Source organism: Pongo abelii, chromosome 1 (assembly GCF_028885655.2).
Source record: "Pongo abelii isolate AG06213 chromosome 1, NHGRI_mPonAbe1-v2.0_pri, whole genome shotgun sequence".
Classification (NCBI taxonomy): domain Eukaryota; kingdom Metazoa; phylum Chordata; class Mammalia; order Primates; family Hominidae; genus Pongo; species Pongo abelii.
In genome coordinates, this window is record NC_071985.2 from 166,447,977 (window position 1) to 166,470,787 (window position 22,811).

General features: G+C 37.7%; 1 protein-coding gene and 1 long non-coding RNA gene across 27 annotated transcripts in view; one reads left to right on the top strand and one right to left on the bottom strand.

The window, feature by feature from the left end:
- The window catches only part of SGIP1 (SH3GL interacting endocytic adaptor 1), a 238,033-nt gene that overhangs the window by 105,233 nt on the left and 109,989 nt on the right, over positions 1-22,811 (bottom strand). For 25 of the 26 annotated variants that reach the window (XR_010139702.1, XR_010139638.1, XR_010139729.1 and 22 more), the window contains 2 exons: positions 22,298-22,352; positions 21,400-21,575 (listed from right to left, as the gene is read on the bottom strand). Coding sequence is in view for 21 of the 26 variants with exons in the window: in XM_054547439.2 (XP_054403414.1) it covers positions 21,400-21,575; positions 22,298-22,352 (231 nt within the window). In the remaining 5 variants the exon portion in view is untranslated. 26 annotated transcript variants of the gene reach the window in all.
- Positions 1-22,811, top strand: part of LOC134759465 (uncharacterized) — a 66,490-nt gene that overhangs the window by 12,026 nt on the left and 31,653 nt on the right. The window lies entirely within an intron of this gene.

The window sequence follows — 22,811 nt, forward strand, 5'->3', positions numbered from 1 at the left end:
CATATGTAACAAAACTGCACGTTGTGCACATGTACCCTAGAACTTGAAGTATGATAAAAACAAGAACAAAAACAAAAAAACCCACAAAAAGCAGATGTATGACTTCTTTGTTTTGCTTTTCAAATCTTGATTATGGCTGCTATCAATTTATTCCAACAATCTCTGATAGCTCTGCCTCTTTAGGAGCTTTCTGATGTAAACACAAGTGACTAGCATGTGAGTGGGGAAAGAGCTGTTGGTCAGTTTCCCTTTCAATATGTGGGCTAATGCATGGACTCACCAGAGGCTACCTCCCAAAACCAAAACTAGGAGCACAAAAACAAAGAAAGCTACGAGTTTGTTCAAATGTAGAAGATATTCTTTCTAGAACATAGATAGGAAGCAAACACTTGTAGCTTTTTACATCTGGTAGGCCTCCACGGATATCTAGTCCAACTGGCTACATGCTGTAGAGAGGAAGGTGAGGCTTTGAGATACACAGCTAGGAAGCAGGTAGAACCAGACACAGAATTCAGATCCCCGATTTCTCATTTTCTCGTTCCTTCTATGATACCAAGTGTGGCATTGTTGAATAACTCCAAAAGCAGAGAGTCATTGTGATTAACATCCAGGAGTGGTTATTTTTCAGACCAGTTTATAAGTAGCCAGGATTCTAGACATACTATTCTAGTCAATTTACTTGTAATATTATAGACTTTATTATTTGCCTTATTTTTCAGGTACCGCTACCTATGGAATCCACCTTTCTTATAAACCTGCCTGGATGCACCTCAAATAAAATTAGAAAAAAAAAAGGCCACATAAATACCTATTTCTGCGTTTAAATTATCTTATTGACTAATCCATACTGTGTTTTGAGAAAAATTCAAACACTTTTTTACATGAAAATTTAGACTTTATTATTCTTTAGTGACCAGATTAAAAAGTTCTTTTGTGTAGAAAGAAGTATGGGAATTTCATGAGAAACAATTCACTTTTAAAATATAGCAATTAGAGGACTAAAAGAGGCCCAAGATGAAATTATGAGAAATATGCAAAATAGACTCTAGATTGCAAGCATTCAGAGGCAAAACCTTACATATAAGACACTTTATTATTAAGGTAGGTGCAAAAGTAATTGCGGTTTTTTGCCATTACTTTTAATTTAAGGTTATACAGAACACTTTTTCAAAATAATTTCAAATATATTAATCCACCCAAATTGAGTCATATCTTAATTTCCAATGAGTTATAAATCTATATTTTAGTCACAAGTTCAAGGTTTAATTTTTTTTCCAGTAAAAGACAACCTTGTAATATAGCATTTTGGAAACTCCATTTGCAAAATGCCTTCAGCGGGGAATAGCTGTTCAAATTCATGCAGTCACAGGCTGATTAAACAGAACCCAAAAGACACAGCTAGAAGCTGTGCAAAGTGCAGACTCAGAAAGCCTCAAGGTCTATAATTAAGAGCTATCTGAAAGCTTCAAAAAGAAAATAATTCCAGAAGCAAATGGAAGGGCTTTATATATGTCAATTACCACCACTGAAGAGCAAAAACTGGCTTAGGCTATGCAGGACAAGGACAGAAAAATTAGTATCAGCCAGGAGGGAGGGGTCTTTGCCTGTTCAAAATTTTACTTTACCCTTTCTCCCATCATTTCCCAAGAATGTCAAAGCCTTTAGTGTTCTATTTTTTGTTCACCAATATACAGAATTTTCTTCAAAGGCAGAAGAAAACTAATTTAGTACCTGCTCTTGATATATTCTATAAGCTGAGAGATCTATGTCCAGAGTTGCAAACCCAAATGCTTGCAGGAGTAAAAAGTGGGTGGGGGATGGGGAGGGGGTGCTGGGAGTCAGGCACATACACATTATGAGATTCTGGAAAACTGGCCACTATTCAGTGCACCCCATGTGCGCCATGTGAGAATGTGGGCTTAGTCCTGCCAGGTCTTCAGAGAGATGATGAGCATCCAGATTTTTTTTTTTTAATTTGAAATGTTCTAGTTTTGAAATGTGGGCTAAAATTGTTTTTAACTGCATAACCAAACAAAACACCTATTCAGTTGTTCACAATCTGCAGGAGGTTAATTCATCTCTGATTGCAGCCATTTGTATCATACATAATAAGCTCTCAGTAAATTCTATCTGCTGTTATTACTGCTTCATTTCTATGTCTGATTACTCAGAGACTTTGCAAGTGGTCTACTTGTTTTCTGAACAAATTTCCTTCGTTCCTAGTTGAATACTGTGTTCAACACCTAGATTTCTCTTGGTCTTCCAATGCGGAAAACATTTTATTTTCCCTTCTACTTTTATTTTGGTGTTCAACTTAGAGATAACTCTTATTTTATATGTTGAGGCTATTTTCAAAGTGGATAAACACTGCTAATCTACGATTTTGTCACTGGAATGAAGATCTAGAATGTGGTATATTTCTAAAATTTATATAATTTTCAAAATGAATATGTCTACCTAAAAGAAAACACTGCAGCCTATGTCCTCAGCCTTCACACTGTTCTTCTACGACACGGCAGTTCTATTACCTTTTGCTTAACAGAATTAATTTAAATTCAGTTAACTATGATACCTTTGTCTTAGTCAATGTGAATAAAGTGTTTTAATATGTTTATCATTTCCAACTAACCAATCTATCCCCCTTGTCACATTCATTAAATAACCCAGATTTTGAAGTTTTATGACATCTTAATTTGCTAAATTTCGTGCTACGGGGAAACAAAGATGAAAATGGGCAATAAACTATAAAGCACTAAACAAATACGATTTTTCTATAGTCTCGTTTTAGCAAATTGAGTGATTAATGTTAAAGAATTTTCTAGGAAAGAATTAGAATATATGATCACTACATTTATTACTAAGATTCCTACGAGGATTCCTATTTGTTTTTTAAATGCTTTAGGGTGAAGACAAACTATCTGGCAAGCATCAATTTGCCACACTATTGTAGGTGTTTATCTGTATTTAAACTTGGGTCGACTACATATTACAAGTTAGATTACGGAGACTGTCTATTATATTCAATCAGACATATTTGAGATGATCTTCTAAAACTTCATTTGGGAAGACAAACAAAGAACCTGCTAGTAACCAAGGTATCATCAAAATGACCAGGCTGAGGAATCAAGATGGACATTTCCAAAGAAAAATGAGGTGAGGGAATGATGGGTGGAAATTCTTGTAGTTAAAATTGCCGTGAAGGACAACAGGAGAAAAATTAATGAAAAAGAGAGAATTTTTAAAGCACCATAGGCAAACTTCAGGCCACACAGTCCTGTGGATATTTAAGGTGGCCAAATTTGGTTAATTCAGGAAAATATTCAGGGTCTACAAGAATAAATGAAATTGGTAAAGTGTAAGGAAAGGCTGTTAAAGAGCACCAGTAATATTTTGCTGCCACAGAACAGGCAATGCCTGTTGATTCTGAATTACTCAGAAGCGGGCCATTTAGCTTAGTAATAATCCTAATTGTAGCTGCTTATTTTATTTTTGGAAACCAAAAGAGCTGGGCTCACATTTTGAGACATTTTAATGTTTTGGTCTCATATTTTTGTCCTTCCTGTGTCTCTGTTCCGCCCGCCTCCTGTCCTATGGCTTTTCTGTAAGCACAGTATCCTGTATGTGGTGCCGTGGCTGCCAGGATTTGGCCAGTGGGAAGGATAAGAGGTGAAAGCACTTATGGCACCATCCACCTAGGTGTGTTAACAACAAACCAGCCACTTGTTAGTGCTGTGAACATGGAACGTAATATCTTCCTATTTTCCAGCAGAGAGGACACCTCTGTCAGCCATGCATCAGCATCCTGAGAACATGTTCCCAATAAACCAGGCAACCAAGAAGAGAACAAATTCATTTTATTTTTTGAAATCTGTTCCTTGTGTTGCTCTAAAATAAAACAATGTAGGTACATCGTATCAGACTTGTATTGCCACTAAAAATCACCCACTGCTACTAAAAATTAACATCCAGGAGGTAATTTACATTTTATAAAGATCCTCTTTTCCAGTCTCTGACAATTCCAGGAGGGAATATTTTGATTTACTAAAACAAAAACAAAATAAAACCCCCCAGCTTCCCTACAACTCCCCATTCCCAGGCCAGCTTCATAGGCATTCCAGATGCTACTATGTTGTACACTAATCAAAAATTAACTTAAAAAACAATTACATTTTATAAAGATCCTCTTTTCCAGTCTCTGACAATTCCAGGAGGGAATATTTTGATTTACCAAAACAAAAACAAAATAAAACCCCCCAGCTTCCCTACAGCTCCCCATTCCCAGGCCAGCTTCATAGGCATTCCAGATGCTACTATTTTGTACACTAATAAAAAATTAACTTAAAAAACATTTGCTTAGCTCATGATATGTATAAGTAGCTTGACTAATTCCAGTGGAAACTGCAATAAATGAAACTTAGTACCAAAAATATTTGATCATATGGCTGTGATTGAGGCAGACGTGAATCTTTACAAAATTACCCCAGGGCCCTTAATAACAGGGTTGTAAAATCACTTAGCAACCAACTTCCTTTTTTCCCATGTGGCATAATGAGACCTGGTCATGGTTCACAAAGATTTGTTTTTAAAGTTCAAAACCTTGTTTAGGTGTTAAACGCAGTCAGTTATTAGATATGCAGATAATGAAAATAAACAGAATAAATAATGTTTGCCCCAAAAGCGGGAAGGACTTATTTCTTACCGGACTTTTCCTCTAAAAGCGTAGGCATGGGGAGGAAGAATAAAGAGAAAATGAGAGAGGTGAAATGTATTTTCAAGAAGAAACAGGTCAAGGCTCAGGATAACCTTACTTAAGGGAGCTCTCAAAGGCACTGCTTTTATAAATGCTTCCTGTGGTGGTCTGATATGGTCATTCCTAGGCTGCTGTCTTTAGTTCAAGCTACAGAGGGCATAGGTGTAGACTTCATCTGGGCATCTGAGTACATTCTAAGCTTGCTCTTTCCTTCCTTCCTTCTTTCTTTCCTTCCTTCCTTCCTTCCTCCCTCCCTCCCTCTCCTTCCTTCCTTCCTTCCTTCCTTCCTTCCTTCCTTCCTTCCTTCCTTCCTTCCTTCCTTCCTTCCTTCCTTCCTTCTTTCTTTCTTTCTTTCTTTCTTTCTTTCTTTTCTTTCTTTCTTTCTTTCCTTCTCTCTTTCTCTCTTTCTCTCTTTTTCTGTTTCTTTTTCTGACAGAGTCTGTCTTGCTCTGTGGCCCGGGAGGAGTGCAGTGGCATAATCATAGCTCACTGAAACCCTCAACTCCTGGTCTCAAGAGATCCTCCCACCTCAGCCTCCCATGTAGCTAGGACTACAGGCACGTACCACAGTCTCTGGCTAATTATTTTTATTTTTGTAAAGATAGGGTCTTGCTATGTTGCCCAGGCTAGTCTTGAACTTCTGGTCTCAAGTGATCCTCCCACCTCAGCCTCCCAAAGTTCTGGGATTACAGGTGTGAACCACCGTGCCTGGCCTAATCTTTCTTTTGAATGGTTTACTTTTATCAAACAGATTTGTGGCTTGACAATAAAAAAATTATGCCTTGTAATATTGAGAGGAGTTGGAAAATACTACTCATGCATTGTAGCTGGGCATGGTCATGAAATGAAAACATGAGACTTTCCAGAAACTCCAGTCTATCCAGGGAACCCAGGACCTATCATCTTCTCCCAAGTCACCATGCCTAGAGCCATCAGTTCTTCTTTGATCCCATCCTTAATTTTCCCCTATTCTCCATAGACAATTATGAATCCTTCTCCCTGTGAGTGGTCAATGGCCCCTCAGCGTGCCCTCTTACTTCCTCAGCGCCCATCTTAATGAGGCCTTCATCATCCCTCACTGACAACACAGGCGCTTCCTAGCGGATGGTCCTATTTCCAGCTTCATCTCCTAATCCATCCTTCACACTATCCTCGGAATCATTTTCCAAAAATAGTGAAGTGAATATATCATTCTGCCCTTAAAAAACCTCCTTATTATCCAGAAAATAGAATGCCAACTCCATTCTACAGAACTTAATGCTTTGGTGGTGGGCTCCAGCTTCCCTTCCCACCCTCATCTTCCCCCATTGGCTTCTATGAAGCCTGCACTTCGCTGCACTCTCCTGGCTCTCTTGGATGTGCCGTGCACTTACATGTTTCCCTGTCTTCTGCCCATGCTGCTTCTCCCTCTCCCCCAATCAACATTACTCATTCTTCAAGGTCAGTAACATTTCTTCCATAAGACCTTTCCCAGATCTGCCTGCCAAAATAAATTGTTCCCTTCTCTGCTTTGTGACCCATTCCTTTTGTTCAAAATAATAAATAAATATCGAAGGCTTTTCTATTGGTGTGACATTTATTAGCCTCAGGGAACAAAGGTACACATTGCTAGTACATTTCTGCAATTTTTATTTTGTTCTGTATTATTTAGATGTCTCCAATCGATTGTTAGCTCACAGTAACAGCTATGCATGGATTCTCTCTAGCCCCAAACATAGAGTGAGGCACTCAACACATATTTATAAATTCCCTTTTTGGGGAACCATTGAAACATTATACAAATGTTTGAAGCACAGTGTCTTTTGAAATATAAAAAATAAATTGTTCTCTGAAATAAGGTTGAATTATATATGGCAAAAGCTATGTGTCCTCAGTTGTAATGGTTCTTTCACCAGCTCCATAAATATTTCAGTTAGTTCCTATTTAACTGTTAATTTCTCTGCCTATTAGTGACGTCAGGCGCTTACACATGTTGCAAATGTTCTAAAGAAGTGGCACAGCTTTGTACAACATTAGTGTAGATTATGTGTTCAGATCTCCAGGGCAGAATTTTCTCCTAGAGCAAACACTAATGCTTCAGAATAGTTAAGGGCCAAGAAAGGGACTACATCCTTGTAGTTTCCAGTCCTTGAACTAAAACTCTTATTTATAAAGTAAATTTCTCAGCCTTTTCTAAAATAAAATGCATCTTATTTAATTAAAATCAGAAGACTAAACATGAACACACAAATGATAAAGGTTACCCCTCCCTTCCTCTCCACCTCTCCACCTCTCCAGCTCAGGCTACCTCATATATTAAACCATCTTTATTTAGTACATTGTTTTGCTACAGCAGCAGCTATCAACACCTAGGCTATTATCCTGACCTCTTAGCTTAAAGGTTTCTTCAGAATGTTGAAAAAAACAATAAAAACAAAGATAGGAAAAAACAAAGATGTTTTCGATTTAAAATGGGCTAATAGCATCAGAGTTTATTTTTAATTATGGAAAAGATAAATAAGAGAACTGGGAGCGATATTCCTCTGGGCTTACTTGTAAATAGAAATAGAGTAAGTGAATTTTTGGAGTAAAATATAAATTTACCTAAAATATAACCACTGAATTGTTACGAAGTACAGGGATTTTTTTTTTGTCCAATAGTCTAAGAAAACACAATTTCTGACTGACAAGACTTGTTGAAAGGTGGCTTATCCCATAATCAACAGCTTTCAAGGAACTCATAGACCCTTATCCTCTGTAGCTGGAGAGTCTCTCGCTCTCTCTTTCTGGCTGTTATTACTCCAAATAACATGGTAAAATGCAAGTATGCACTCAGGTTTTGTTGAGGACTACATTTTTGCATGAGGGGTTACAAACCAATTCAAAATTGAATTGTGTTTGAGAATCAAAGCTAATAGAGGTGAATGAAGAAAATATAAACCAGCTTTGATGATCACTTACATGAAGGTTTTGGGCTATGATTACATCCCTGCTTGCTTCCTAGCTTAACAAGGAATTGAGCTGCCATGGGAATTTTTGGCATCAGGCATCATAGAGTGGGATCAAGACATAAAAAGTCAGGTTGAATCTGTAAGCCTTTTAAGAGTCTGCAATCATTGAACCTTAAAAATAGGATGGCTGTATCCTGAATCTTTCTCTTTTTATTTTTATTTATATGATATATTTTTAGAGATAGGGTCTAGTTTTATTCCCCAGGCTGAAGCACAGTGGTGTAATCATAGCTCACTCTAACCTTGAACTCCTGGGCTCAAGCGATCCTCCCATCTCAGCCTCCTGAGTAGCTGGGATTATAGGTGCATGCCACCGCATCTGGCTAATTTTATTTTTATTTTATTTTTTGTAAAGACGTGGTCTCTCTATGTTGCTCAGGCTGGTCTCAAACTCCTGGGCTCAAGCAATCCTCCCACCATGGCTTCCCAAAGCACTGGGATTATAGGCAGGAGCCATTATGCCCAATCCGAATCTTTATGTTTTAATAAATGGGATTCTATTATAAAATAATCACTTTGTCTCAGTTATTTATGACTAGTTGGGTATTCACAAGGAACAAAAGGATTATTCATTTATTAAGCCATTAACAGATATTTATTGAGCACCTAGTAAATACCAGACACTATTTTAGGGACATTAGTGAACAACAGAAAAGGCAATAAAAGCTCCAATGGGTTTACATCTCGGAGTAGGGGAAGGAGAAAGATAATCAGTAATAAATACTGTCATGCATTGTATATGGATGCTTTGGTCAACGATGGACCGGGTATACGATGGTGGTCCCATAAGATTATGATAGAGTTGAAAAATTTCTATTGCCTAGTGATGTCACAGTGCAACGCATTACCCACGTGCTTGTGGTGATGCTGGTGTAAACAAACCTCCTGTGCTGCTGTATTATTAAGTACAAATACTTGATAATAAATGGCTGTTACTGGTTTATGTATTTACTATACTATTTATTGTTATTTTTTGAGTATACTCCTTCTACTTATAAAAAAACAAGTTAACTAACTGTAAAACAGCCTTGGGCAGGTCCTTCAGGAGGTATTTCAGAAGAAGGCATTGTTACCAGAGGAGGTGACAGCTCCATGTGTGTTATTGCCCCTGAAGGCCTTCCAGTGGGATAAAAGGGGAAAGACAGTGATGTTGCTGGTCCTGACCCTGTGTAGGTCTAGGTTAATGTTTGTGTTTGTGTCTCAGTTTTTAACTAAAAAGTTTAAAAAGTGAAAAGAAAAATTTTTAATAAAAAAAACTTGTAGAATAGAGTATAAAGTATTTACTTTAAGTATTATAAAGTATTAAAATACCTTAAATACTACAAAGAAAGAGTATAAAGTATTTTCGTACAGCTGTATAATGTTTTTGTGTTAAATGTTATAACAAAAGAGTCAATAAGGTTTAAAAAAATTTAGAAGTTTACAAAGTAAAAGAGTTATAAGGGTAATTTTATAAATTTAGGTTAGCCTAATTGTACAGTGTTTACAAAGTCTGCAGTAGTGTCCAGTCATGTCCTAGGCCTTCACATCCACTCACTGACTCACCCAGAGCAACTTTGAGCCCTGCAGACTCCATTCATGGTAAATGCCTTATACAGGCATACCATTTAAACAAATCTTTCATACCATATTTTTACTGTACTTTTTCTATGTTTGGATACACAGATACCATTGTGTTACATTTGCCTATGGTATTCAATATAGTAACATGCTATACATATTTGCAGCCTAGGAGCAATAGGCTACACCATACAGCCTAGGTGTGTGGTAGGCTATGCCATCTAGGTTTGTCTAAGTGCACTCTGTGTTGTGCACACAACGATAAAATTGCCTAACAACAATTAAGCAACACACGACTGTGTAATAATTAAATAAGGAAAGCATTTAGTATTTTAGAAGACGACAAATGCAATTTTAAAAAGTAGAGCAAATAAAGGGGTTCAGGAATTCCAGGGCAAAGGGTTTTGCGATTTTATATAAGGTGGTCAGGATAGGCTTCCTTGAGAAAGTGACTGAGCAAACAGATGAAGTTGATGAGGGGGGTCACAATACAGCTATCTAGGGGAAGAGGGCTCCCAGGGGGCCAGGCAGGAGTGGAAGGAGAGGGAAGAATGGCAGGCATTAGTCTAGGGAAGGGGGAATCTTGACAATGAGGCTCTTGAAGACCACCGTGAAGATTTTGGCTTTACTCTGCTCCAATGCAGCTTATTGCTGTTACTTATCAGGAGTTCTGAGGTGTGGACATTTAGTAACTGTTGGTGTTGAGAAGAGGCATGGATGAAAAAATATCAGAAAATACCTGATTATGATATGTGCTGTCATTTGTCATTCCTCTTTGGAAACTCATTTTGATTCTCCCTGTGCTGTGTTTAAAAAATAATGAAATAAAGATGGGCTTCAAGTAGGTTACAAAGTGGAAAGGAGTTTCAGTTGGGCAAAACACACTGAGGCCAGTCCATCTGCCCTCTGTCTCTGTTGCCCACATTGGGACAGGCAGCTCAGCTGGCAGGCACAGCTCTGCACCTCTTCTGTGCTGGCCGCTGTTTCAAGCTACAGCTCCAAGGTCCATGGCCAGTTAGAGGCTGTCCTTTAGACAGACATAAGTCGGAAGGAAATATCATCTTCATTCTGTTTAGAAACGACATTCTCCCCAGTCTTTGAGGAAAAATTTTTTGACATAATTAATGTGAGTGATTCACACTCTAAGATTTTTTTTTCTAAAACAATAAAAAGTACATTTACTGCTGTAGACTGCTGCCACTAAAACAAAATCGCCTTCAGAGGGCAAAGGGATAGATTTTTTTCTTATACTGTTACGCTTATTTATACTATTATTGACATATTTGTAGAAACTCCTCAGTAAAAAAATAAGTATAATTGTATAAGAAAGATAATCATTGATACGTGACCCTCAAGGTTGAAGACAACTAAATGACTGAAAACCTCAGGCTTTAGATGAGAAAACAATCTCACTGGATGTGCACTAGGACCCACAGAAAAGAACACATTAATAAACTTTTTAAAAGAACCTACACATTGTAGAGGAAGAAACAGGAAATTATTACTCTTATTGTTCACCCATCAAGTAGTGGAAAAAGAAACTTGGTTAAGTTGAAGAGGAAAAGATCAAAGCAACTGAGAACCATAAATTTGCTCTGTTTGTAAAATAATGCGAGTAACGTAAGTTGCATTATAGCAGAGCTAGATACGGCATACATTTTATATAATGTCCCGTGGTGCATGCATCCACCCAGACAATCGACAAGTATTTTCTAAGTACCTACTATGTGTCATTCACTGCTGTGGGCCCTAGAGAAAATGCCTCCTTACAGAAAAAGTAGACAACCTACAAGCTCTGGGTGCAGGATTAGTTGTTAGAAACCCAACATTCAGTGGACTGTTCACAAAGTAGACTTCTGTTATAAACTTACCTTCAAAATTGATTGCTTCTTTACAGAGCACGTTCTACCCCGATTATGGCCTTAGCCATCAAAATAGTTTTAAATTCTAAATGCTACTGACATTTAAAATCAAGGCAGACCTTAAAGGTATAAAAGTTAGCGTTTTTTGATTGCAATTAACATTATAATAAAAAACATATAATTCAATAATTTGCTACTTCTACTGAGGCCATCCTAACATTTTATACAACGTGTCAATATTGTGAGTACATGAAAGATCATCTTTCTTGTACAATGAAATTTTGAGTTGGTTACAGAAATTGAGTGTTTGTGATCTCCAACCATGGTGATCATGTTTCCAGAACCCTCAGATCAGGTCAGCTTGCCTAGACAGTATAAAACGATGTAGGAATTGTGTTTATGCAAGAAAAATCTAACCCTTACATTTCACAAAGAGAGCAAAATACCATCTACTGAGAAGGTACAACCAACATTAATTGGAGAAATCACGACAAAGGCACTCCAGGTTGAATACTAAATATTCATACAGCTCAGGGATTTCTTTTTACCAGAGTAAGCTGGGCATGAAAGGTGTGCATTTTAAATGTCAGGAAATGGAAGCAACAGAAAATTTCCAAGGGGAAAAAAAAATCAGTAATGACGGAAAGAAAAAACATGTATCAGATACAAAACTAATTTTCCGCACACAGTCCATGGTTTATTAAAATGTTGAGAAGAAAAAAATATATTTTGAAAAAGAAAATTTCCACCTATTTTCCATCTATCCTCTATAAGGCCTGGGAAAAACAAAAGTTGCGTCTCATGTGTTAACTCTAGCTGATTTTGGTCCAGCTACCTGCAGGTCTGTCTAGAGGGGGCTGGCTTCTAAGCCCGTATCTGGTATTTAGTGGCAATGTCTGTGGAAGATTTGGGGATGGAGTGGCAGTTTGTATGCCCCATGTTTGATATCCCTGGTATAGACCAATCCAAATCACATTTACCCTACGAAGCTTTCCTTGATGAGTAGAACTCAAGCTGAACCTCTGCCTTCTAATTCACTGCATAAGAGGTCTGGGCTGAGTGCCTAGCATCAGAATGCATGCAATCTTTAGCCTCTCCTTGCACTGTGCACTGTTCCTACCAGGAGAGAATGCTGGTGTGTAGGAGACTGGAGCTCACCTCCTCCACTGATGACTCTTTGTTTTCACTGAACTCAATGGGGTGCTGAACCTTCTGCCGAAGTGAGGACAGGAAAGGGGGTGGTGTTACCAAGCAGCAGCAAATTCATGAATTTTGCTCTCTGGCAGGCTAATTTGGGGGTGGAAGGGTGGGTGGGCCACATGGAACAGGCAAACAACACCAGACTGTCTCCAGTTCAAAGCTATTTCCCCCTCCTCATATTTTTTTGGTTAAATAGTTATGCATTACAAATCTCCAGGATGAAGTTTAAACTAATTGTTCCTTCATGACTCAATGTCAGATTCTTTACTTCACTGTACCACTTACTTTCCAGAGGAAGGGAGAAGGCACTAGCCTACACGCCAGGGTAGGTCAGCTCCTGCTCTCACATCATTTCTCTCAGCCCTTGTGACTTTGCTCAAGTCCTCCCTCGCTATTTTTATTTTCCTTCTGCCTCCTACAAGTCTCTGAACTTAAAGAAAAGGAAAGCAAAGCTGAGAAGGTGATTGATATTTAATGGCACCTCTTCTGGGAGACAGCACTGAACTGGGTATTTTACAGTATTTTCTCGTGTCATAAGAAGGTAGACACAATTTTTTTCCCATTTTACAGACATGAGATCTGAAGCTCGGAGTTAAGGAACTTGCCTATGACCACATAGATAATAAGATATATACTCAAAAACTGTGTTCGTTCTATTTAACCTTGTCTCTTGATCTTTCTGTGCTGGTTTCTCTATAAAATAGGGGCATCACTACCTCCCAGATTGCTTAATAGTGCTGCTACTCATTTCATCCTTTTGATCATGACTGGGCATTGATAAAACATACAGCATTATTATAATGTGCCATTGACATAAAAAGTGCTTGCCAATTGATTAATTGATTAGGGGAACAGAAATAAATGAGTCATAAAAATGGACATAATTCCTTAACATTTAAAACAAAAGTACAGACCATCTGGATATGTAATAAGATAATTTTAATAAATGAGAAATCACATATCATACAGCGGCATTTAAGCCTGACCTGGCAAGGTGTCAACTCAGCCTCGCTCTCCTGTCATGTGGTACAATATATGAAGTGCTGTACCATAGAAGACAGTGTTTGTGGATGAACTCAGTGGGGAGAAAGTCTGTGAGGTGGGCCCTTTGGGCTGGGATTATGGACCCTTTGAGCATCCATCGATATCCTTCAAAGGGTTTATTTCATGTGAGCATTCAGAAATTGTACGTAAAATATTTTGAATGAGCTAGTGAACTTTTTTTTCTAGAAAGAGAGTCAATGGCTTTCATCAAAACTAGTGTAATATAGTGGTTAAGAGTTCTCAATTAGAAACTGAACTTTCTGAGCTTAAGTCCCAGCAACTTTAGTTACTAGCTGTGATGCCTTGAGTGAGATAATAAATCCCTCAATGTCTCAATTTTCTCATCTGTAAAGTGGGGATATCAATAGTACTGATCTCACAGGTTGTTGGGAGCATGAATGAATTAATGTATGTGACACACAGCACTCCTGTTCACAGCTGCCACTGCCAAATTCATCACCATGATAAGTTCTCAAAGTCATCAATGATCTTAAAGGATGACTTTGATATTTTATTGTTATCCTGATTAATAATAGCTATCATTTACTAAGCACCTCTTTTAGACCTTACATAAATTTACTTACAAAGTACTAAGCACCTTATATGCATTACTTCCTTAATTCTTACAAATATCCTATGAAGTGGGCAGTATTATTAACCTTATTTTATACTCGATTAAGCCTTGACTGAGGTTTAAAGAGTTAAGCAATTTGCTCAGGGCTACATGGATAATAAATGCAAAGCCAGAATGCAAACTTAGTTCTGACTTAATCCAGAGCATAATATTTTAATCAGTAAGGAACAAAATGCTTGTAGTTAAAAGACACCTTCTCAAGGTAAGCCAGAAGGGATTATTGGCTTGCTGAAAAACAAAAGTAAAGGAATCCATGGGAGCACATTATAAAAGGAAAAGATCACATCAAGGAGTAAACCATGGCATTTGTCTTCTCACTTCCACAAAAGCCATGGGAGCCACAGTTTTAAGGAACTTGGTGAGCACAGCACATGGTGCAGATGTATCAGACAGTGCTCCGTGTGGGATTTGGAAGGAATGGAGATGTTGGTATCTGAGACCCTAGGAAGGGTGAGCAAGCCAGGAGACCTGGAAATGGAGGCCAGAGGGAATGTGGACTGCAGAAGACCAATCAGGAAACTGAAGTGAAGACAGGCAATGGTTTGAACCACAGGAAAAATTTCAGCTTCTGATTGCTGCTAGATGTTGTTTACTCAGACTGTTCAATATTTCTGGTATTAGCTCTCAGTGCCTGCTACATGGAGGGTGCTCAATATATATTTGGTGAAATGATTTGAAGGGGGAGTTAGAAACAAAGTCGATTATCCATGATGTACAATGAAGTGTGCCATTGTGAATGTTAGCCTTCAATAAGTCTCCCGAAGAAGTACTATATGTATTCAGGGGATGTTGATAATACTCAAAACAATTTAGGGATGCTTCCTTCTGGAATTATCTTCAAAAGGCATCACAAAAAACACATTTTCCAAGTTTGATGCTTAGGGTAATTAATGGGTAATCAATTACTGGTCTTGGCTCTAAATTACTTTTGGAAATTTGAGTTATTTATCATTATTAATGATATTCTTTAAAATGTGCCCTAGGCTCTATAGCAATGAGACAATCTTTACAGGTAGCTTCTATTAGGAGTACTTTACATACATTAAATCATTCAGCCCTCAAAGTAGCCCAATGAAGTAGGTATGGGAGTCACCCCGTTAATAGATGAAGAAACCAAGGCACTGGGTTTGCAACATACCAAAGTTCATCAACTAAAAGGAGGTAGAACCCTCTTGCTTGAGTAATTGGGACATCATTGGAATAAGTGTCATTTCTATTTCCCTCAAATTATCTTAAAGGGAATTGTATTCAATTCAATTCAATTGTACGTTGAATTCTGACTTCAGTTTTGTTTTTTTTTTTTTTTGTGCGTGTGTGTGTGTGAAGTCATATTTCCTTATAATTCATTCCTGCACTGATTATTTTATTTAGCCTCCTTCAAAAATTATTTTATTCTTTAAGAACAAAGCCATTTCTTGTATGATATAATGGAGGTTTGCTTTTACCCCAAATGTAGGGAGTGTGGTGTAAAGGCAAGCAAATCACAGAACTGTTCGTGTTGCATCTGTCTCTATCTCCTCCTTTAGGGAGAGTGGTCTTTACACTGCACTAGCAGAAAGAGATGACCATGTCAACAACCACCCTGTAAGGTAGCTGTTTGTTTGTCCCATTTCAGACAGAAAGAAACTGAGACTGTCACTGAGGTTTAAGTACCTTACCTAAGCAGTACTGCTAGCAAGAGGCTGAGGTCAGGGCTGGCACTTTTCCCACTGTACCTCAGTTCCTTCAGGGGGTATGTACAAAGTTTCTGTTTGTGTTTAAACAGAAATCAACCACAATTGTTCAAGATAGAGAAAACTAACTTAAAAGTAGTTCCTCTAAAAGGCGGATCAGATTTGGCTCAGAATTAAAGTCTGAGACAGGCAAGAGAATTCCAAGCTGCTTTAACGGATTTCTAGCCTCGAGATGTAGATACATTTTAACCCAGGACATGAAAACACAGTATGCTGTTAGGTCACAAGGCTGAACATGGGGAAGCAGAGCATGACCCTCGAAAAAGAAGTGGTTTTTTTTTTTTTTTTAAAAGAAACTAGGTTAAGTAATGAAGAAACGAACAATTGCAGAGTACCAATTACACATCATGTACTGTTATTAGGATCTTCTGCACAAAAAGTCCTTAAGGATTCTTATCATCCTTCCTTTACAGTGGCAGAAATGGAGGATCGGAACAGTTATGGGGCTTGTCTAAGGTTACACAGGTAAAAAGTGGTCAACCTGGGCTGGGGCCCAGGACAATCTGAATCCATGTGATATGTATTTTCTGTTACTACACACTGGCTTGTGATTAACCCAAAATTCTAGAACAAAATATTTAAACAGATAGCCAGAAAGTACTTGAAAAAGAAGGTGATAACCCTAGGTGCCAGCGCAAAGAAACAGGGCAAACTGAACCTATCACTCTCTCTGATAGAGTTTCTGGCCTGGTAGATCCAGGCAATGCCATAGACACCCCAGGTCTCTCAAATGCAGTGTTGTTTTGGAAAAAATGAATGAAAATATGTGTCCAGGATTAGGGCACAGTTAGGAGAATCATTGTGTGGTGAACAAAGGAGGCTGAAGGGTGTTATCAGTGGATGGTTGTAAAACTGGAGGGTGGTGACATGCCATGGTTCTCTGTCCTTGACCTGGTTCCATTCATGTATTTGTTCACTCACTCACTCACTCACTCACTTGCAGGCATTAATTGAATGGCAATGACACACTAGGCCTTATGTCAAGAACAGAGAATTTGGAATGGACACCAAAATGTGCCATGCAGAATCTTCTTCAGAAGGTTTCCTTGCACCAGTTGCTGGGAGGGCTATTGACAGCCTTCAATTGTCAGCACTTCAGGATCTGCCTCAACTGCAGAGGGCTACCTAACCCAAGGGCATGCCCCTTCCTAGTGTGGCCCACATCAGAGTACTGATTGGTTGAGCAGTATCAAGGTTATTCATCTTAGCCAAACTCACACTAACTCTGAAGGCTCCTACTAGTTCCAGAGTTTCCCTGAGATCAGCTCAGGCTGTTGTTGGTTGTGTAAAACAGCTCAACTTCTCCCTCTGCCCACCCCACACCACAGGTATTAAGTCCAAAGTGACTCCTTAATAAACATCCTGCACACTAAACTTGGAGTTGGAGTCATTCTGCTTCGTAGAAAACTCACTGGTAAAAGAAGGGGCTTTACCCTTTGTTCATCCTTTAAAGAGTACAACTACAATCAAGGACAAAATTACATATTTGGTTTGCTAAAAGGGAGGCTTTTCTTTCAACAATGGAACAGCCTGCCTCAAAAAACAGTGAACCTGCATAAGCAGAGGGACACTACTGTTGTTGGAGTGTCTCTGTTGACCCTGCTGTTAGCTAACAAGCAGCACAGTATCACTAATATTTCTAAATTAGTGATTAGAAAATTATTTTAGAACATTTTGGATCCAATATGTACTGGGAATATTTTTAAACATATATGGGAAGAAATCCCATTTCCTAATGAACTCCCTGAAATAATCTGAGATTACTTAATTCTAACCTTAAGATGCAGATACAATATAATTCAGGACCCAGTGGCAGAAACAGTTAAAGTCCACCAATAGCCATTTGTTCTTTTGTCTTTTAGTAATAAAATCCTGAATGTTAGCTGGCTACATGTTTATCTAGCAAAACACTACATTTTCCAGACTCCCTTGCAGCTAATGTGTCCATGTGATTAAATTGTGGTAGTGGGATCTGGGTGGTAGTGATGCGTGCAACTTCTGAGTTAAAATCTTAAAGAAAACCACTTGCTTTTTATTTCTTCTTTCCTCCATCCCAAGGCTGGTACATGGAAGTACTTGCAGTGGTAAGGCAGGAGTGCTACTCTAGGAAAGGGGAAGCAATAATGCAGAAAATTCCTGGGTTGCTGAATGACCACTGGAGTAAGACTCTTTTACCTCTGGACTGTCTATCAGCTTTGACTTTTACTTGGGAGAGAAAGAAACCACCTATATTGTTTAAACCATTATTACTTTGGTCTCTGTTAAAACAGCTTAACAAATATTCTAACTTACACAGATTTCAAATCAACCTGACCAGATGTCAAATCTGGGTGATGTTCATTCTTTGCTCTGTAAGCATGGTATCTTATTAGCAGACTGGAACATGATAAGAATAAGAATTATTATCCTTTACCTGTGAGTTAACTCCTGCATTAGCCTTCTGCCTTTTTGGTACTCTGCCTTGTCCTGGCCCACATTATATTTTATTTCTATGTAAAAATATAGAAATTTTGCTAAGGCAAAATCTGGACTAAAATTTTGTTTATTTGTCTAACTATACAGTAGGATTGTTGCCAGCAATTAAAATCTTGATTTGTCTTGCTGCTGACACTTTGTCTTGAGAAGTAAATTTCAGATAAGTTTATATTGTATATACACATAATTATATGATTCATTCATTCCTCCCATTTCATTTCATTCATTAATTTGACTGCCCAATATTTATAGCAAAACTATTCAAGTATAATAAAACCAGTTCATGATAAAAGAGATCAAATTAGTTATAGTTCATGGATACATATTAACAAATAAGTGAAAAGAATAAGTGAGGCACGACTTTATCTTAAAAACTTCAAAAGAAACATAAATCAGAAGTCCAACGTAAAACATTGTTAGGAATAATTTATTATTTGAAATTTCCTCATTTCTATTAATGTAATGATTGATGCTTTTGTAGTATAAAAACCATAGCTTAAATAAAACATTCTGATATATCATTAACTGGTATAGACACTATTTCTTTTTTAGTACCTGAAGAAAGTATAGATGTATAACTGTCTGCTCTTTGGCTGGAAACATGAAAGTCCAAAATCATTGTCATTTTTATCATGGTACTAGCTGGATTTTAGGTTATTTCTGCTTCTCTGGCTCTGGAGAGGAAGTGCTGCATATGTCATTTATAAAATATATGTACATGGCTGGGCGCGGTGGCTCACGCCTGTAATCCCAGCACTTTGGGAGGCTGAGGAGGACGGATCACCTGAGGTCAGGAGTTCGAGACCAGCCTGACCAATGTGGTGAAACACTGTCTCTACTGAAAATACAAAAACTAGCCAGGCATGGTGGTGCATGCCTGTAATCCCAGCTACTTGGGAGGCTGAGGCAAGAGAATCGCTTGAACCCATGAGTTGGAGGTTGCAGTCAGCCGAGATCGTACCATTGCACTCCAGCCTGAGCAACAGAGCAAGACTCTGTCTAAACAACGACAACAACAACAACAAAACTATCTGTATCTATATCTATCTATATTTACACATGGGTTATCAAGGAGAGGGCAAGGATTCTAAAGCCAAGAATATGTTTTCAGTTACAAGCTCTCTTTAAACTTATGTACATCCAGAAACATGCTCACCTTTTCCTAAAGTAATAACAGCTCACTCTTCCACACCAACTATGAAAAATTATAAATATTTAGGAATCACAGAAATAGGAGATCCAGGTTCTCACATTACAGGGAACAAACTGTAGGTGTGGGCACTAGGAACGGGAGCTGAGGGTCCCTTGGTCTGTGGTGTTGTTGGTTTGCAGAAACAGAGTAACTCCGAGGTCACTCTCTCTGGGTGTCTCCATCTAGTTTTCACTCTGCTTCCCTTAACATTTTTTCATCATAATCTTAACCACATCATGTCAATATATTTCCTTAAAAATAGATGTTGAGAAAATCTCACAGTAAACCACTACTTTTTGCTGCATCCTTAGCAATGTATCTGGTTGGAGGAATAGCTACCAGATAATTTAGGCATACATATTCTATTCAACAGAGGGAATCTCTTCCTTCCTGGATTCAGCTACATTCCAGCAAACATCCACTATGTTTCTGGGACTGTGCCCAGTACATTTGCTTTCACATAAATGTGTTCACTTAATCCTCTGAACTTGCCTTCTTTTACTTACCCCAGGTAGCTTCCAAAGGGCCAGTTTATTACACAGAGAACAAACTCAGAGAAGTGAATAAAATAAACTGCACAGACGTGGCTGTAAACTGGTTTTAGACATTTAAGGAGATTTTTAGTAAAAAACTTTATTCAGTAAGTGAAAAATAATTTGAAAGATGCCACTGAAAAGTGAAAGAGTGTGCTTTTAAAATACCGCCATTACTAGAACTCACAGGCCAATATGTAAGTTTAAAATCTGCACCTTCCATTATAGAAGGAAAAGAAAACTAATACATTTCATGCTTCCCTTTTCAAGAAGACATCGTAAAGTAGCAGGGGAGTATATGATTAAAAATTACCTTAAAGATTATTTACTGTGGTTAGTTACTCTTAGCAGTTATTTCGGTTGTCACCAACAGTAGTGATCAAGTCCATTATAAGCATTAAACACTAAAGAAAGCATCATTATAGACATTTTTCATCCCAGGGAGGCAAAAGTTTATTCTCAAAAGATGGATGATTACAATTCATTTAGAAAGGTTAGTTGAGATGTTTCCTGAAGCATCTCGAAAATGGTTCAGCATTCATTAACTGCTCTGTTCAGGGGGAATGCTGTACGGAGATCACATCTCTCTAAAGAAGATGCCAAGAACATATTAGCTGCCAGTTTGAGAGCCTTCATCTGTTCTTCACAACCATTTTTAGAAAACAATGGTGGCATTTACCAAACAGAGAAAAGACCGTAAATGTTGGAACCCAGAATTCAGCAATTAAAGAAGTTTAGTAGCTGGGAATTGGGGAATGAAAGCGCAAATTGTGCAAAAATACCTCTTTTTTTTTTTTTACCCCAAGTCTTAGCTTGTCTATAGGAATATACCTACTTGAACAATATAAATAGGACAATACTCATATCTGAGGTACCTTAAAGATGAGATTATTTAAGTCAATTTGATAATACAATAGAATGAAGGATATGAGTTTTAAATTCGATTTAGACTATGATTTTGATTAGTTTTTGGTTTTAGAGCATAGCAACACAAAAAATAACCAGTTTCCTTCCATGTATTTTCATGTGGTGTATCATAGAAAAGGAAACTAAGATGTGTTTTTAAAAAGAACTGTTAGCAAATCTGTGAACTTCATGTTGTTTCTAGTTGCTAAGTCTACATGAGAGATAAGTCTGAATAATCTTTTTATTTTTTTTTCTTTTTAAAATGCTTGCAGGAAAATAAGTCAAAAGAAAATGTGGTTCCATATATTTTTCACCTTTTTGAAAAGCATAAGGACTGCAATATAAAATAAGTACAATTTTCTCAAGCTAGAATGAGCTTCTTAAGATTTATAGAATTCATGATATGGTGACCATATGCAGGCTTCAATTTAAGGAGTTTCTGATCGACTTAATGCATATAGGCAGAACATAGCTTTGTTCAGTCTCACTAAAGCTTAACACCCACACACACAACACTCACCACTGGTGATGGGGAAAGTGCGATGTTGCCTATTGATGCCTTCAATTCGTCTACAGTTGCAGCATTCTTAAGAATGTCTTTAGATTGCAATGGTTTAATCTTGATATTAAATTTCTTATGTGATTCTTCTTCTTCTTCCGATTCACTCGAAGAATAAAAGTGCTTTCCTTTGGTAGGTAGAACACAGTTAAAGATACATAACTCTTTCTTCTGCTGGGAGGCAATGACTCCAAGACAAGAGCAATTGCATATAGAGACAGCAAAAGTATCCTTAGATGGCAGAAAATCAAAGCAAAACATACAAAAGTAAAGGAGGAAAGGTTTAGAACTTATTCACCTTTCCTCAGAACATGATCAAGGATGGTGAATTTCAAGAAGCAATGGTTCTAATATCCTACATTTTTGCTGCAGTCGACCATTTGTTGTGTCATACTCAGCACACACAGACAAGCACATGTGAGCTTACTCATCTATAGAGAGAGGAAGGCTGCTTTATGAATGATCCTCGATGAGTTTTAAATGCATCAGTGTTACATGCTTTGCCCAGAGATGAATTGTAGGGAGAGGACAGTAAGAGCTATTTTCTAGTCACTGTAAATGACAGTCATATCAGAGATTAGCAGACAGCTCAGTACCCACCATTTCCACGGTTGTTTTCTTAGCATGTTTTTCTCTTTCTCCTCTCTCTTTTCTATGAATAGATTAAGGCAAAATGCCTGCTTGCTAGAGTTCAGGGTGTTCTATTCATAGGGCTCAGTGCTGTTTATTCATCTCTAATATTAGGGATAACAGGACTTGTGAAGATTAGGTTATTTTATTACTTTTGTAAAATCTGAATTTATCCTACTGTTTCCTGAGAGTGAATGAAAATTAAAATAAAAAAATAAAGAAAGGATATAGCCGGGTTCTTCGGGTCTGATGCTGTAGCCTTCTTCATCCAGCTCAGGTGAGTTCTATAAAACACAAGTGCACATGAAGTAATTATTATCCTAACAGTGATCAAGAAATTATTTTTTTTCTAGAGTCTTCTATTTAAGGATATAGAAAAGTCTTTTCTTTTAGGAGATGAAGCTTTTAACTTTTGGAAGTGAATTCTGAGCAATATGTTTAGATATTTACTCAAGGATACTTGCAGAGTCCTCCTACTGGGAAAATAAACGAGGAGGAATCAACTATCAATGAAAGAAAGCATTCAAGCAGAATTTAACATGCATTTCCTGTAAGCCAAGGACTGTGCTAAGCAACATGGGTGATAAGAAATGCAGATTATTTGTCCTCAGGGAAATTGAAGTGTGTTTCGGTAGGTAAAAATTAAAAAGAAAATACAAAACACAAAACACCTGTATTAGACAGGGTTCAAAGAAAAAGAAATTAGTGAGGTTTAAAAGAATCAGGGAGGTCTTTATGGGTCT